Here is an 18,199-nt window from a genome sequence, read left to right on the forward strand (position 1 = left end):
GTGCGCAGTCCTCCCAAGACTGTGTCAGAGTTTCTTTCCGAGGCCGTCTCCACGGAACAGACGCTTCTGCAGGCAGCGGGCACCATCATACGAACGAACGCTGCCTTACCTACGGACTTCTTCGGAGCTCTCGGGCGCCACGTCGATTTCTTTCGAGAGCTCATTCGTTCCGTAATCCTCGAAGAACTCCAGAAGCTGTCGGTACCTTCACAGCCGACGCTCAACTCCTTGTCCAGCGTTCTCCGTGACGAAGTCCAGCAAGCGCTAAGAGAACCACCCTTCAACACAGAAGCTCGACCGCTAAGAACTAACAGCTCCCGTATGTCGTATGCGCAAGCTTTGAGGCAACCTGCCCCACCTCTCTCCCCACTTCGCACCGCGTGCCCGGCCATGCTACAGCCCGTTCAAGCGGCCTCGTATTACCAGGACCACCGATAGGCCCCAAGGAAATCAGACGTGTGGCGGGCACCTGATCGCCGTCCCCTTTGCTTTCACTGTGGCGAAGCTGGGCACGTCTACCGACAGTGTTCCTATCGAGAGCTCGGACTACGCGGATTTTCAGCAAACTCGCCGCGACCTAGGTTAGCCAGCGTCCTCCTGAAATTGAAGAACACGTTGCCCAGCAGTGCGGATCCCCATCAACTCGACACCAGTCACGCTCCCCTTGCCGCGGTGGTTTTCTCCGACTCGCCGTACGTATTCGAGCGTGGTGCGGGGTCGGTCGCCCAGCCCGTGCCGGGAAAACTAACCACAGTGGCCTTCGGGGGCGAGGCCGCTAAGTCTGGACGTGCTCAAGGACCCCCACTGACGCGTACGCGGACCGACGATACATCGACGACGACAGTACCTGCTGATTACAGAAAAAGAATTTCCTTGGACATTCCTGTACTGCTTGACGGTCGTGAATTGACTGCTTTAGTGGACACTGGAGCGGATTATTCTATAATCAGCGAAAAACTGGCCACCCTCCTGAAGAAAGTGACCACGCCTTGGAATCAAACGTCAGTTCGTACAGCTGGCGGGCATATCGTCACACCTCTCGGCATGTGCACGGCACGAATACAGATTCGCGGCTCTACGTTTGTTGCCAGTTTGAGCATTCTCCCTCAGTGTTCTCGAGACCTAATCATCGGCATGGACTTTCTCAGGGAGCACGGCGCTATAATCAACATTCGACAACGCCTCGTCACTTTCTCGACAAAAAACGCCACAGCGACGACCAACACCATCCACCCTCGAGCACCTCTTCGTGTTATCGATGATGCTGTCACGTTACCACCGCGTGCAAGTGTCGTGGTTCAAGTGGCATGTGACAAGCTCATACACGGTGAAGCAGTCGTAGAAAGCAATCGGTCTCTCCTGCTTTCTCATGGTGTTTGCGTAGCAAGAAGCCTTGTCGATCCCCACGATGGCCACTGTGAGGTTCTTGTCACCAACTTCAGCTATACGAACACCGGCACCTTTTCCCCGGTACTGTCATCGCCTACGCCGACCCGATCGCCGATGTCACTGAGTGTTTTGTTTCCGAGGCAATCGGCACTGCTGAAGCACCTCTACGCAACGTCGACATTAGTCCAACGCTTCCTGAAGAGAACAGACAACCCCTGCGCGAGCTGTTGCTTGAGTTCCACTCTTGCTTTGCACGGTCGTCGAAGATACGTCAAACATCGATTACGAAACACCGTATCATCACCTATGACGACGTGCCCCCCATACGGCAACAGCCTTATCGTGTTTCCCCGACCGAACGACATGCTATTCAAACGCAGGTGAAGGAAATGCTTCAAGACGGCGTAATCCAGCCTTCATGCAGTCCCTGGTCATCGCCAGTCGTTCTTGTTAAAAAGAAAGATGGCACGCTTCGATTTTGTGTGGACTACCGGAAGCTAAACAACGTCACAAAGAAAGACGTGTACCCGTTGCCTCGTGTAGACGATTCTCTGGACAGGCTGAGGCACACGAAGTATTTCTCCTCTATCGATCTGAAAAGCGGCTACTGGCAAATTGAAGTAGATGAGCGTGACCGCGAGAAAACTGCTTTCGTAACTCCGGACGGCCTTTACGAATTTAGAGTACTCCCTTTCGGCCTCTGTTCCGCTCCAGCCACATTCCAGCGAATGATGGATACCGTTCTCGCTGACCTCAAATGGAAAAGCTGCCTCGATCGTCTATCTCGATGATGTCGTTGTCTTTCCGGAAACTTTTGACGAGCACCTTCGACGCCTTCAGGATGTACTCGAAGCAATTCGCTCGGCTGACCTTACACTCAAGCCAGAGAAATGCCATTTTGGTTACGAGGAACTGAAGTTCCTTGGTCACGTCGTGAGCGCGGCAGGTGTTCAGCCCGATCCCGAGAAGGCTACTGCCGTAGCTGCTTTTCCCACTCTAACCGAAAAGTAAAGTGTCCGATGGTTTTTGGGCTTGTGTGCCTATTATCGACGCTTCATTGAAAATTTTTCGAAGATTGCAGAGCCGCTATTACGCCTTACACGTGACGACGTGCCATTCCTCTGGACTGATGAACAACAGACCGCCTTTGCGGAGCTACAACGTCGATTGTCTTCTCCTCCCGTGCTCGATCACTGACGCCGCACTGACGCCAGCAATATCGGTCTCGGAGCTATCCTGGTGCAACGGCAAGACGGGACTGAACGAGTTATCGCCTATGCGAGCCGCACTCTGTCAATGGCAGAGTCCAATTAGTCCACCACAGAGAAGGAGTGCCTCGCGGTTATTTGGGCTACTACAAAGTTTAGGCCGTATCTCTACGGGCGGCCATTTAAAGTTGTGACCGATCATCATGCTTTGTGCTGGTTGACCAACCTCCGAGACCCTTCTGGACGATTGGCACGTTGGAGTCTGCGACTCCAGGAATTTAACATCACCATCGTGTACAAGTCAGGTAGGAAACATGAAGATGCTGACACGTTATCACGGGCACCTATTAAATCTCAGAATCCTGACGAGGAAGACGACAGCGCCTTTCTGGGAGCCCTCAGCGGGCCGGATCTGCTCGCCAAACAGCGATTGGACGCTGAGTTAAGGCCCATCATTGATCACTTATCGCGTCCATTCCTCGCCCACTTTCGCGACGGTTGTCGTCATTTTGCCTACGAGAGGGCATCTTATACAAAAGAAACACAGGTGCCGGCGAGAAACCACATCTTCTGGTAGTGTCTCAAGCACTTCGCGACGACATCCTATCAGCCTGCCACGACGAGCCGACATGGTCACTTGGGCTACTCAAGGACTCTGGGCAGGGTACGGCAACTGTACTACTGGCCTAGACTGACTGCTTGCGTCAAACGCTACGTGAAAGGATGCCGTGAATGCCAGCGCCGAAAGTCACCACTCCTCAAACCTGCAGGCCTTCTACGACCCATTGACCCTCCGCGTACGCCGTTTGATCAAGTTGGAATGGACCTTCTTGGACCATTTCCCTTGTCTTCCTCCGGCAATAAGTGGAGCACTGTCGCAACTGATTACTTGACGCGTTACGCTGCATGAGACGAAGGCACTACCACGCGGGACAGCATCTGAAGTTGCCAATTTTTTTATGCATCACATTGTGCTTCGGCATGGTGCACCATCATTCATCATCACTGACCGAGGGACGGCATTTACGGCGAAGCTTCTGGACGACATCTTCAAGTTGAGTTACACGAGTCATCGAAAGACCACTGCATACCACCCTCAGACTAACGGCTTAACAGAAAGACTAAACAAAACACTGGCAGACATGCTCTCTGTGTACGTGGATGTGCAGCACAAAACGTGGGACGAAATCCTGCCGTACGTAACGGTTGCGTACAACACTGCCACACAGGAAACTACACGATTTACGCCGTTTCGCCTCGTTTATGGTCGAGATGTTCAAACTATGCTAGACGCCATGATTCCGTATGAAGACATCGATCAGCTCGACCAGTTAGCCTCTGAGGTCGAGGAGTACATTCAGCGTGCCGAGGAAGCACGTCAACTGGCCCGTGTCCACATAAGACAGCAGCAGTGTACAGATGCCATAAGGTACAATCTTCACCATCGACAAGTTACCTATGAGCCTGGTGACCAAGTTTGGGTTTGGACCCCCATTAGAGGCGAGGCCTCAACGAGAAACTCCTGAGCAAGTACTTCGGACCATACACAGTACTAAGGCCTGTAAGCGACGTGAACTATAAAGTGGTTCCAGACGGAGACCTACCATTGCCCAAGCGCCGTTTACCACGCGCAGAGACTCTACATGTCGTCCGCGCCTCAAGCCGTATTTTGCACGGTGATGTTAAGTGTACTGGTGAAACAAACTTTTGTTTTTTGCTGTCGTCGCGTTGTCCTTCAAAGAACTGCGAAGCGTTTTTTTTTATTTTTGTTCCCGACGACAGAACCCCCACCCCCGGCCCCCCCCATTTTTTTTCCTCATGTGCATGCCCGTATGTGTGCTAGCGCGTCCCCCCCCCCCCTTTCTTTTTGCCTTACCGTAATGTAGGTCTTGTGATTGAGCATCGAGTCGATGCTTCATTGAGAGGGGGAATATAGCCACCTGGTGTTTTGAGCCAGCGAACAGTCAGCATTGTGTGCCCAGCAAAACGGCGAAGAAGACGACGAAGTCAAAAGATCCCGCGCCAGCTGGAGAACCGTCGCTTAGTGCCTGTCATTTTTCGTCTCTGGCTGCTCGTACTGTTACTTACTCTTGCGTTAGCGCGTATCAATATTGCCTTGCTTAGTAACTCAGGCGACCAACTGCATGCTCACTGACCTGGAGAGGCAAAGCAGAAGGGTAGGTCTAAAAATTAATCTGCAGAAAACTAAAGTAATGTTTAACAGTTTCGGAAGAGAACAGCAGTTTACGGTAGGTAGCGAGGCACTGGAAGTAGTAAGGGAATACATCTATTTAGGACATGTAGTCACCGCGAATCCGGATCATGAGACTGAAATAATCAGAAGAATAAGGATGGGCTGGGGTGCGTTTGGCAGGCATTCTCAGATCATGAACAGCAGGTTGCCATTATCCCTCAAAAGAAAAGTGTATAACAGCTGTGTCTTACCAGTACTCACGTACGGGGTAGAAACCTGGAGGCTTACGAAGAGGGTTCTACTTAAATTGAGGACGACGCAACGAGCTATGGAAAGAATTGAATGATAGGTGTAACGTTAAGGGATAAGAAAAGAGCAGATTGGGTGAGGGAACAAACGCGAGTTAGTGACATCTTAGTTGAAATCAAGAAAAAGAAATGGGCATGGGCAGGACATGTAATGAGGAGGGAAGATAACCGATGGTCATTAAGGGTTACGGAGTGGATCCCAAGGGTAGGGAAGCGTAGCAGGGGGTGGCAGAAAGTTAGGTGGGCGGATGAGATTAAGAAGATTGCAGGGACAACATGGTACCAATTAGTACATGACTGGGGTATGGTGCATATTCTAGGCACTATAACTGGGGTAGTAGGAGAAGTATGGGAGAGGCCTTTGCCCTGCAGTGGGCGTAACCAGGCTGATGATGATGATGGTCGATTGCCAGTTTGCCACTTCCCACGGGATCTGCCCTTCACACTTGGGCCCTGTTTTCACGATAACGAAGTTATGTTGCTCACAAAGATCTAGCATTGACTTCCCGTTGTTGTCGGCATAGCCATCTGCATCCTGTATTTGGGCATTGATGTCACCTAATACAGCACTTATGCCATCCACTAACTCTTGATTCTTCTCTTTGCAATTATTTCCGGTCCACAAATACGTTACGTCCAGCCAAGTATTTTTTTCCATTCATTGTACCTGATAACCAAAGATAACCGGCACCGTGCACAGCACGATTTGCACCTGAGGGGATAGCTCGCACTAGTCTGCTACCCCTTCGATAAGCGCTGGGCTAGTCCTGTCCCTTTCTTGCTTAGGACTTCATTTAGACTACCTGCTACTATGACAAGGTTAATTGTGCTCGTGGGCATTTCCCGCAAGCTTTGCTTTTGGTCGCTCCATGACAGATCGTACCCAGTGTCCGCCCTGGAAATGCCCATACTATTGCAAGACCCAGTACCCAGTGTCCAGTGCCACGCCGGATTATGGGCCCAGTGTCGCGCGCTGGATGCTGGGGCAATGGGCAGGCGCGGCGTACTGGGAGACTCTGGGTACTGGCGCGAAAAACAGCTCTAGCGCGTTAAATAGGCGGTGCCCGGCAACCACATATATACATTTTCTTGAATACAGAAAGCAACAAAGAACGTTCTAGTGCAATAAAAAAATAAAAGTAAAAATAAAAATGCTTCGACTGCGCGTCCGCCAGCGTGGGCGAAGACCCTACGAAGCCCGCAAGACCAGCAATGGGCCGTCCAGCAGGCTCGCCCCAGATGAAAATGTTTTTACTTCCAGCTGGATTATGGAACTGGAAATTTCACCCAGCTGGATACTTTTCTAGCTGGGAAGGCAGCTGGAAAAAATCCAGCTGGGTGAAATTTCCGGTTCCATAATCCAGCTGGAATATGTCCCAACTGGAAGGCCTTCCAGCTGGATCCAGCTGCAAGAAATGCCAGCTGTAATTCAGCTGGAAGAAGTTCCAGCTAGAATCTCCAGCCCGGACTGTGGGTCTACAGACCCTCAGACCGGGCTGGCACACAGCACTGGTCGCCATGGTGTTGAGCCTTGGCGACAACACCATGGTGTTGAGCCATGCTTAGGTGAAATCCCAGGTGTAAGCTCGCATCAAGCAGGATACAAACTGGCCAGAACTCGCATGGATCTTAGCTTGCTGTCGCAAGTCACACTTAGTTCCTAATGTGACTGGCCGCAAGACCAACTGGTCCAGTGAAAATACATGCAGCCAAAACAGCACGGTGCTGAAACTTGCAACCATTTATTTGAACACTTACAGCAAGGATTGCGGAAGCATATCTTGCATCTCCCTCAAGATGTGAAATACACTTGCACTTCTCCTTGTACCCCATCTGAAAAAAATATTTAGACACAGTGAGTGAACTTTAAAACAATCATCACTTTAATCCACTCAGTTCTAGTAAACAGTGACCTTTACCAAAATCACGCGGATTGTATCAACAGCCTTTGGACAGTACCACAGTTTACCTTCATCACAGACCCTTCTACAGTTTATGTGGCGCAAGGCCTCAACCTGAGCTCTCAAGAGGCTCTGAACTTGAGCTGCAGAAGCTATGCAATGATTGTTAAATTGTTTAGCGCCATTGACTGTGGCTTTAGTGCAAATAGAATTCAAATGAGCTCATTTGTATTTTGAACTAGGCGTGTGATGTAACTCAACAGCCTCCCAAGAAGCATTTCTCTGCTGAATAACAGGAGCTTGAGGGCCAATCTTTTTATGTTATTGTTGTTTTGCACCTATTCAAATGCCTGCCATTCATGCAACGTGTTTGCGAGCACGCACTTGCAGTGAAAGCACGCCATAAATGTGCTTCTATTGCGTTGGGCAGATTGACATATACGCACTAGTATTTAATAGACGTACGTATGTGCAACATTGGGCACAAACACTGCACGGCAATATATTCAAGTGGGCTATTGGAGACAAAAGGGGCTTACGCAAACTGACAAGCACTTCACATATGCTGCGTGATAATTTTAAGTTTTATGCAATTTTTAACAAATCGCCTGTTGAAGATACCGTAATTCTAGTCCTTGAGCTGGATCCTTCAGAAGAGGAGATTACTTGCACGAAAAATCGGAACACATATTGAACTAATTTTAAAAAATTCAATAATGAACTTCCTAATTTATTACATTACGGCACATATCGCAATCTACGAATTGTAGCCATTGAGATTGCCAGGCGTATCCACTTGGACTTACTTTCCAGAATGACACCAGTTAGAAATATGTGTCATCAAACTCGCCGTAAAGGTGCACTGTTGCTCTACTTACTTTTTTAACAAAACGCTCTTTTATGTATTGGAGCACAAAAGTAACTGGAACGCCCACTTATTCGTCTCACACTTTAGAAAATAATATATCGAAACTGATGTAATTCTGGAAATTCATTTAAGGTGGATCCATCTTGCAAACTCACAGGCAGCACAATTCGTACATTGTAATACGTGCAGCAAGGTAATAAGTTAATTTGTCAATTTTTGCTAATTAATTGAAGATGCCTTTCGATTTCGCATGCTAATAATGTCCACCTCTTCGAATAATTCCGCTCAGCGACAAGATATATGATATCTGCCACAAGCCATTTCTACCAAATTCCGCAAAACAAAAATGATCAACCTGTATACGAACATCACGTACAGCAGGGACCTATGATATCATGCTCAAGCGTGCCAACATACAGGATAAAAATAAACATTAACTTACGCTCAAAACATAAGCAAGTGAAATAATTACCTCCTAATTGTAGAATCAGGGCTGGAGAAAACGGTGGTCTTCGATCCGCACTGGTGAATCACAACACCACAAAGTACAGCAATAACAACCGTTGATAGCCGCTTGCCTGTACTTGTAACACCGTCCAGAGAAGGAACTGTCCAAAAATAATTACTTCATGCGCAAGATCATGCAGGTTCCTCACAAAAACTTGATCACACGCACACCCGAGAGACTCTCGTTGTCTCGCAAAATTGCCTCGCCGTGACAGTTTCCGCCATGTGCTGTACGAAACTAGAGCCCCTGTGGCGTCGTCACATTTTTTATATTCGGCCTGCCTTTGCAATGCTGCTGCTGTGAATAAAAACCCGAGCTTTTCTGAGAAATACTGATATTGCAATAACACGCTATTATATTATTATTCGTGTCAAAAGAGCAGATCAAGACAAGATACGAGACTAAAGCTCCTAAGTATTCAACAAATATGGCGGCGATTGTAGTGGCGTCGTGGAGACAGGAAAAAATAGGAGCACCGGTCATTGCAGCCTGAACTGCTGAAGGTGCCACGTGTTAAGGCTCTTTTTTGTTAGAGAAGGAATTGCTATGCTGTAAACACTAGCCGTTTGCGCAACGGCTCATCATGACCAATCGGGCAAGCTCCTCGCTAGTGTAACATCGACAGTGTAGGAAGATATACAGTGTCGATCAAGAGCGCGTCGCTTTTGTCTATTACAAGTAAGGTTCAATAAAAGTGGCAGTTTTCCTGTAGATATTTTTTTTGGCAACTCGATCACACAGGACACTTTCGATTGCAATCGATCCCGATCGGGCCCGATCGCGATCAAAGGTACCCTGAGTGACGAGCATTTCCATGCAGTTCATGCAATTAATTACGATTGTTGTCACAACGCAGAGCAATAATTTTTTTTTTTTGCTGCTGCTGCAAGAGTAAAAGCTCTTCGTTCTGATACAAACACCACCTAGGGCTAAATATGGGCATGTTGCAGATACAAAAAATGTCTCAATGCAAGTGGGAAGCTCCACTTTCCAGTCGATAGATTCTACTTCCGGCTGGAAAATGCTCCATCCAGTTGTTTCCAGTTGGAAGCGCTGTTTCCAGCTAAAAAATGATGTATCCAGTAGTTTCCAGCTGAAGCTGGAAAACTTCCAGCTGGTAGTGCTGCTTCTAGCTGGAAAACCAGCTGAGGTGGATTCCACTTCCAGCTGGAAAGTGCCATTCCCAGCTGAGGAGGATTCCACTTCAAGCTGGAAAGTGCCATTTCCAGCTGGCTCTGGAAAATTTCCATCTGGAAGGGCTGATTCCAGTTGGAAACCTGGCTGGGAAGACCATTTCCAGCTAGAAATTCAGAGCCCATTTTCATGTGGGGCGCCGCGGCCGCCGGGTACTCCCTGTCGGTCCATGCCATAGAGTATAACTGGTATAACCCTGCGTGGGGGACGCCCACTGCGCCACTGCGCGCTCGTAGCGATGGTGTGCGCTGGCATGCGTCCAGCAGGACCTTTATTAAAGTTTGTCCAATCCAATCCGCCAGCGTCCACGCAATGAACGCGCGCTCACTAGCAGACGACGCACTTGACAACGACAGCAAAATTGAAGACGTCGTCAACGTCGTGTGGTATGAGACATGCCTTCAATGTACATACGATGCAAAAGGGTGTTAATACAGTTTGCAGTGAAAATAAAGCACTAATATTAAAGCGTGAGCGCGCAATCTGTCTCAGGGCCCGCAGCGTTGAAAGTGCCGCGAAGCGCGTCTCCACCCCAATGGCAGTTCGGTTGCAGCGCCCTCGCAAAATTTTTCCACACGCGGCGCCTCGGCGAGAGAGCGCCCATAGGGAGCGCCGTTCAGGCCACTCGACCGTAGTCTAGCACACTCTAGTGTTTGGGTAACGGGTGCGTGTTTTCGTCTGGTACCGTCTGCTCGTACTCGGCTGTCGAGTTTAGAATGTGTACTCAACTGTAGCTTCGCGCCAGCATTTTGACGAACATGGACTCCTTGAATAGGCTGTCCGTTCTTATGAGGACAGTCGGTGAGCTTTCTTGCGGGAAGACACACACGCGGTTGCACGTAGAGCGTTGGCTTCGCACGGCGGCGCGAAGGTAAGAATTTCAGGCGAGGCGCAACGTTTCAAATTTAGCTTTACCCATTCATTTTGGTTGTCAAAGCGCGGAAATATTGGTGTAAGAAAGAACCTGACTTGAGAGCTTGCGTTGCATAATTTTTTTTTTCCCTTTCGTCATGATGGTTTCGCGCTCTAATTAGTAAAATGTCACAGGATTTTTTTTTTCTTGTAGTGGTATCTGTTGTGAAGTGCTTAATTTGCCCCTACATCAATCAACAGGCGTGTTACAAAGCTTAGCCGCTGTACACAACCTACGTAGTTGCTTTGGGTACCTGCGTGGAGGTTGCTTAAATGCTTCTTGTGGCTCGTAACACGAAAAGAACCTGTAGTGAGGAAGTACAATACTGGACCAACTTATATTTGTTGTTTTTGTGAGTAATTAAATCTGGAAACTTGCAATAACTTTTACGAGTCAGCAACTGTAATTAATTTTCGGTAGTGAGCTGTAGGTTGTGGGATCACGCCTAGCGCCTTCGGCTGCGCCTAGCTGTCATGAAAAGCCTGTCGAGACAACAGAAATCGTATGCATGGGGAATGACGACGGTTAAGGTAAAGGTGAACTTCAGCGTAAAATGTGTGTAGCCTGTTGCAAGAAAGTGAAGACAAGTTTGCAGTTGTTGGCAAGGCACAGCTAGCTGGTCTTGGTATGGAATATTGTGTATTGCAATGTTGGGGGCAGCGAGTAGTCATTAAGTGTATTGGTTTGTGTTAGATTAGAAATTCTGCAGGAACAAAATGAGGTGTACATGGTAACAATAATATTCAAACAGCGCTAAACGACAGGACCAGAATGAGGAGGAGACAAACACGAACAGAGAAGACAGAGAAGTCGCTGAAGCATTTCATATCATCAGAAAATCTAATAGTTGCGTTAGCAAAACATCTTTAATCTTGTCAGCGAAAGAAATGGCATTGCTGCATAAAGGGTAGATTGCAAGGCAGGTACAACGCGTGCGAATGTTGGCTGTCCGGAGTTTGTATCTGATCATCGAGGTATGACCGGGTGCATGCGTGCCCAGTTTTGTACGTATAAATGTTGACTTCTTACTTCAAATAAATCAGTTGTATCAGCGCCGTGTTTGTCTCCTCCTCATTCTGGTACTGTTGTTTAGCGCTGTTTGAATTTTATTGTTACCATGCAACACCAACTCGCCCAATCTGCTGCCCTTCTGAGGTGTACATATTTCGACCGAGCAAACTTATTCTCTCCGGAGGACAACAACAAGAAAAAAAAAGAGTGTAAATTTAAATGTAAAAAATTTTTTTTATTGTTTCCGAACCACCATCGTGGCACACAAGTGTTGTTCTCTCACTAGCCTTGTCAAATGGTATCTCAATAGTGCTGTATAAGTGGTTAAAAAGTGAGTTTTACAAAATAATGTCACACAATAAAGTTTAGCAGCTCTGCAAATTACATTTTGCAAGCATAATACTGGTCCACGTGAATACATAAATTGTAGGTACAAATTTCACAGGATACCATATTAGTTTATATCAAAGGAGGGACCACATTTATTTTGCAAGGATGAACGTAATCATTGCTCCTGACTTGTGCTTTCTGCAAGATTTCTACGACTGGGATGTACTTTGAAATATTAGGCATCGTACTACTATGTCCGCTGTTGGCTGCATGCAAACACCATTGCATGGAGCCCTCTGTCTTGATCTGTTAGACTTTGGACATCACTGACTGCCTTTGCTTGAGCCATAATAAATCTGCACAAGCTCCAGCATATCGTGAAACATGATGCTGCAACACTGGTCGTGTTGCTTCTAGGAACACCCTATTGCATTGGAGGTATGACTGTGGCAATGAGCTGTGTTATATTCATGCCTCATATTTCCAAACTTGCGCTCTCAAATGAAATGCCACAAAATAGGCATTATTGTGATGACCACTGCCTTCAAATATGCATGAAGGTGAAGCGGAGAAAGAGTGGTTGACAGTGAAAGCAGAAGCCTGATAATGCAACATTTTGGCCTAAGAACGACACCCGACTATTGGGCAGCAATAGCGATAGGAGGCTAGTAAAGTAAACCTGTTGGCTAGTTGGTTGAGCATCTTGAACTAGGGAATAGTGCAAAGGACAAGAATGCAGAAGAGGCACACAACTACCACACATACCGCAGACTAACAATATTGTTTGTCAGTGCTACATGTGGTTGTTGTGTGCCTTTTTTGCACACTTGTCTTTCGCTTTGTTCCGTAGTTCAAGGTAGGGGAGGAGAAGGGACAAGAGGACACAGGAATAATCCAATTGAGCACTGTTATCCATAAAGTCATAGTTCAAATGTTCTTAGGAGAACGTTTAGCTGTGTCATGCGCAAGAGAGAAAATATGTTTACGAATAAGTAAATAAAAAACATGGTGCCTCCAGCGAGATGGATTATGTGAATTCTTTTGCCCCCCCAACAGGTGACGTTTACCCATATCTAACACATTGGGCACTATGAACTTCCTGAAGGCTTACTCTCAAAGCCTTTTATAACAAATGTGCAGCCGCAGCAATAACTTTTTCTCACGCCTTTAAGTGACAATTTGCACTCGTAAAACAGGAGTAAGCTGGGCAATTTGAATTTTGAAAAACAACAAACTTTGAGGGCTGGTATGCAATTTCGTTAAAATGCTGGACTCGTATTATTTTCCATATATGTGACTTGCAAGTTACATAGTAATTAGTATTCTACTCAAGTACTTTTTGAAAGGGAGTAATTATGGTAGCACTCTACCTAGTTAATTTTTACCTGGTACTCAGTAGCTTTGTTAGTCTTTCTGAATAACTTGTACATCTCTGCACCATGTGACATGTTACCAGCGATGATGGCTTGCACAATGAGCCATTTGTAAAATAGATTTGATCTCTTTCTTCCAAAACATAACTGTGAAGTTCAATTTCTGAAAATATAGCAAGCAAGTTCTGCCACGATTTGAGCCCTGTGTATAAATATTGCATGCAGTTGTTGGAATATTTGAAGCATGTATTGCTATTTTGCTCTTTCCTTGTGTTGTCTTGGTCCAGTTAATCAGTCGTTCAGCTGCACTTTCTGCTTTCAAAGCCTGCATAAAAGTGTTTATATTTGATTCTTTGATGTTCTTTAAGCGTGGCATTTCTGCTTGCAGAGTGGTTCCTCTGTTCGATGACAGCAATGCTGTGCCGCCGAGGGAACCACCCACTCAGCCAAAACAGCAGAAGGCTCCGGCTGCTCCAGTGGTGTCTTCTACAAAGGAGAGAGATTTGCAGGAGAAAGCCAAGGAAAACAAGGAAGCTCGCCTGAGGAAGCTGCGTGAGAAGTTTCGAATTGATGAGGGCAACAAATACGACAAGTGAGCATGCACTACTGGCCGTGTGTGTGCAGCCTTTACTCGTGCTCAGGTCTGCCATAGTTATTTCACATAAAATTAATGGCACCAGAAATATATTGTTTTGAACCCGAGCTCCAAGGTATGCTTAATGTTCACTGTTGATCTGGTCATTAGCAGTTCGATGTGCTCTATGGAATGGTTAATATAGCAGGTGCAACTTTGTGAAACAGATTGAGTGATGAATACAGTTGAGTCCAGGGGGGGTGGGGGGATACAACAATACGTTTGTTGCACAAAATGTGCTTGCTATATCGGAAGTACATTATAAATGAACCTTCCTTCAAAACTACTGCTAAAAAACTGAACACGACCTAGAAGAGGCGATTTACTACTAAACACGATGTGCACAGCGCTTACTGGCACAAATCGATGCATGCAGTCTCTGTAGCACGCCGCAACCTTCGCTTCTCATTCCAACGAGCAGGTCTGTCTCCAGGAGGCATCTCACCTCGTAAGTGTCTAGCAGAGGCAAGCGCAGCTGCTTATATACCGCCGCGACACCGCGAGCGACGGCGCGAGTTGGAGCCCCGTTTCTCCTCTGTGGTGACGTCACGGTGTCAGGTGGTATTGAAGGCGACACCGCCAAGCCTGAGGAGCTGGGTTGAGCTCTAGTAATATGCTTCGCATAAAAGAGCAGTGGGCATAGAGGGCACCCCTGCCTCAGTCCCTTGTTGATATCAACTTTCTCCTCGCTCGTCATCCCTTCCCATTCAAAGCAAATGCATATCTTCTAGGTAATACTCTCTCAAAAGCTTTAGATAGTCATCGCCTAAGCCTTCCCTTTCTAGAATATCCCACAAAATGTTGCCGTCTATGTTGTCATGCGCTCCTTTGATGACCCATTCTGGGCTGACAGCACCCTCCCTAGGCACGCTGTCAAAGCATCGGCAAGCCCTGGCCAGTGTGTGAAAAATGCACAAAGGTAGTGTGTGCTTGTCTGGAAGCCTACTAAAATGTGAGAAAACCTGTTTGCCCTGATAAAGCGGTGGCCCAGGATTAAGGATAAAATGAGTATAAAGCAGCAGGCTGCTGTACTTATGTACGTACAGCAAAAATACACTTTTTGTTTATTTATTTATTATACATACTTTCAAGGCCCTAAGGCACTACAGAAAGGAGTGGTACATAACAAAGCAATGTAATAGGCAGACAAAGGTATGCAGGCAACATTAAGCGATAACGTGGTAGACTGCTGTTTTGAATGAAGATACATCTGTGATCTGAATGATGGAAGCAGGAAGGTGGTTCCAGTCGGCACTTGTGCGGGGTAAAAAAGAATCATGATACTTGTTCGTTCGGGAGGATGGGACGGCAACTTTGTATCTGTGGTCAGAACGGGATGAAGTGTAGGTAGGTGGGGTGACAAGTTGATTCTTGAGCACCTGGTTAGAGTGATAAACCTTGTGAAATAGGCAAAGACGAGCACATTTGCGGCATAATGAAAGATATGGCAGATTCGGGGTTTTTTTCATACATGTAACACTGAAATGGTGGGAATAGTTAGATGAAATAAAGCGAGCTGCTCGATTCTGAATTGCTTCAAGGTTTACAGTTAGTGATGCTTTATTGTTATCCCAAATGGCAGATGCGTATTCAAGTTTTGAGTGAACTAGGGTTTTGTAGAGTGTCAATTTTACTGAAGTAGGAACGGTAGAAAAGTTACGATGAAGATATCCTAACATACGATTAGCATTAGCCGTAATATAATTAGTATGCATATTCTATGAAAGATCATTAGTTATGTGAAGGCCAAGATATTTGTGAGCGTTAACAGATGCTAATGAAGTGTCATGCAGTACATATCGACACTGATTGCTATTGCTGGTTTTATGTGATATGAGCATCGATTTACACTTGTTATTGTTAAGTTTCATGAGCCATTTTTTAGACCAGAGTGATATATTGTGAAGATCTCCTTGCAGTTTATCTGAATCATCAGGCTTAGTGATCGTTCGGTATATTACGCAATCGTCTGCGAACAGATTAATTGATGATGACTTTACACAGTTAGGGAGATCATTAATATAAATCAAGAAGAGTAGAGGCCCCAAGACGGAGCCTTGTGGCACTCCGGATGTAACTGTTGACAAAGCAGATGAAGAGTTATTGGTTGTGACATATTGAGTTCGATTAGAAAGAAACTGTTTAATCCAAGACAACACATTTGGGTCAAAAAAAATTATGGGGTTTTACGTGCCAAAACCACTTTCTGATTATGAGGCACGCCGTAGTGGAGGACTCCGGAAATTTCGACCACCTGGGGTTCTTTAACGTGCACCTAAATCTAAGTACACGGGTGTTTTCGCATTTCGCCCCCATCGAAATGCGGCCGCCGTGGCCGGGATTCGATCCCGCGACCTCGTGCTCAGCAGCCTAACACCATAGCCACTGAGCAACCACGGCGGGTACATTTGGGTCAATATTAAGCTGATTAAGTTTATGGATAAGTAGGTTATGACATACGGTGTCGAAAACTTTGGCAAAATCTAAAAAAATACAGTCAATATCGAATCCTTGATCTAAGGCGGCAAACAAATCGTTAGTGAAACAAAGAAGTTGAGTATCGCATGAAAAAGTTTTTCTAAAACTGTGTTGAGATGGATGGAAGAACAAGTTGCTTTCCAGGAAATCGATGAGGTGAGAATACATTACGTGTTCTAAGAGTTTGCATGGAATGCTGGTTAATGAGATGGGTTGGTAGTTCTCGGGACATACTGCGTTACCTGATTTATAGACTGGAACCACCCTAGCCATTTTCCAATCTGAAGGAAGCGATGAGCACTGCACTGACTGAGTATACAGTTTAGATAGAATAATAGATGAAAATAATGCAGTACATTTTAACATTTTTGAATTATTAAGATCAGGACCTGCAGAAGCTGAGATCTTTTGATTATCAATCAAACGGTTAATACCATCCCAATCAAATAATATGGGATCCATAGCACAAAACAAGGAATCAGGAATATTTGCTAAATTGGCAAAGTTATCACAAAAGAATGAGGTAAACACCACATTTAACACAGTGCAACACTGGTTTTCGTCAACATCACTGCCATCTACATGAACTAAATGAATGGAGTCAGCTTTCGTGTCGCCAACAGTACTCCATAATTTATGTGGGCTAGTTAGTAAGACGGATGGCAATGTGACATTAAAATAGGTTTTTTTGGCATTGGTAGCAGCATAAATTTACTCAGCTTCTGCACTATGGTAAGCATCCCAGCAATCGGCGAGATTGCTTTCTTTGGCACGACAGAAAATGCTTTTCTTTTTGTCGCGTAGTCGCTTAAGGGAATTATTAAACCAAGGTGAGCGTGAGTCATAAGGAATCTGCCTTCGAGGTACATATCGGTTAATTAAGTCGAGGAATTTATTTTTGTAGAGCTGCCAGTTTTCTTCGACAGAGCGTTCATCAAATTTGGTAAGGTAGTTGCTGGTAAATGTTTTCAGTTCACCGGTAATTGAGGGTATGTCAGCGCGGTTATAGTCGATGATAATTTTAGATTGTCTTGTGGTAGATACATGCATTTTCAACGTGATATTAATAATCAAGTGATCACTTACGCCTTGGAGGTAAGCTAGTTTAGAAACAAGGTCAGGCACAGTGGTGAAAATAAGGTCCAGGATGTTAGATGACGTAGAAGTTGTACGGGTGGGTTCATTTACTAACTGTGACAAGTCAAAGTCTGAACAGATATTCAGAAATTGTGCATCCTTGGATGAGCTTTTTGTCAGGGTATGGAACCTGAAATCACTTCTCCATAAAATATTAGGAAGATTAATGTCCCCCAGAATAAACAAAGGTGACGTAGGATACCGAACTGTTAGATTGTTGAGAACATCATGTAAATCATCGCAGAAAGATGTTGGTGCTGTTGGGGTTCTATAGCAAGCACAAAAAATGCAGTCACGGTTATCAATAACAATATGTACGCACACAAGTTCTAAAGCAGACACTACTGGAACATTAGATGAAGAAAGTTGATCATTCACAGCAATTAGAACAACCCCGCCAGCACGAACATCACGGTCGTATCGGTAGATCTTGTAGCTTTTTTCACATTCAAAAATTTCACCGTTTCTTATTTTTGCCGAAAGCCAGGTTTCTGAAAGGACAACTATGTCAGCTGAGCATGCGTCAATGCCAGATGATAAAGTTGTTCGTTTATTGAGAACACTGCATGCATTGGTGAAAAAGATTGAAGCGCCATTTGCAGATAGGGGAGATAGCTACGCCGATCTGTCATGCGCTGGGTTAGCAGGTGCTTTGCGAGTGGGAGCTGCACGCACCTCTCCAGGGGGTACCAGTTCACAAACAGTGTCAGTGACCGCGCTGTATATGTAGGCTTTATTGTTGATGACTAATTT

General features: G+C 46.0%; 1 protein-coding gene across 4 annotated transcripts in view; it reads left to right on the forward strand.

The window, feature by feature from the left end:
- The first annotated feature begins 10,186 nt into the window (after nucleotides 1-10,186).
- LOC135909363 (tRNA (uracil-5-)-methyltransferase homolog B-like) overlaps nucleotides 10,187-18,199 on the forward strand; it is a 92,063-nt gene continuing 84,050 nt past the window's right edge. The window contains exons 1-2 of one of the 4 annotated variants that reach the window (XM_065441314.2): nucleotides 10,187-10,441; nucleotides 13,586-13,789. In XM_065441314.2, the coding sequence (XP_065297386.1) occupies nucleotides 10,329-10,441; nucleotides 13,586-13,789 (317 nt within the window). In that variant the 5' untranslated portion in view covers nucleotides 10,187-10,328. Of the gene's footprint in view, nucleotides 10,442-10,934; nucleotides 11,039-13,585; nucleotides 13,790-18,199 lie in introns of those variants that run through there. The other 3 variants (XM_065441313.2, XM_065441315.1, XM_065441316.2) reach the window with 3 other exon arrangements.

This window comes from Dermacentor albipictus, chromosome 1, assembly GCF_038994185.2.
Source record: "Dermacentor albipictus isolate Rhodes 1998 colony chromosome 1, USDA_Dalb.pri_finalv2, whole genome shotgun sequence".
Lineage (NCBI taxonomy): Eukaryota > Metazoa > Arthropoda > Arachnida > Ixodida > Ixodidae > Dermacentor > Dermacentor albipictus.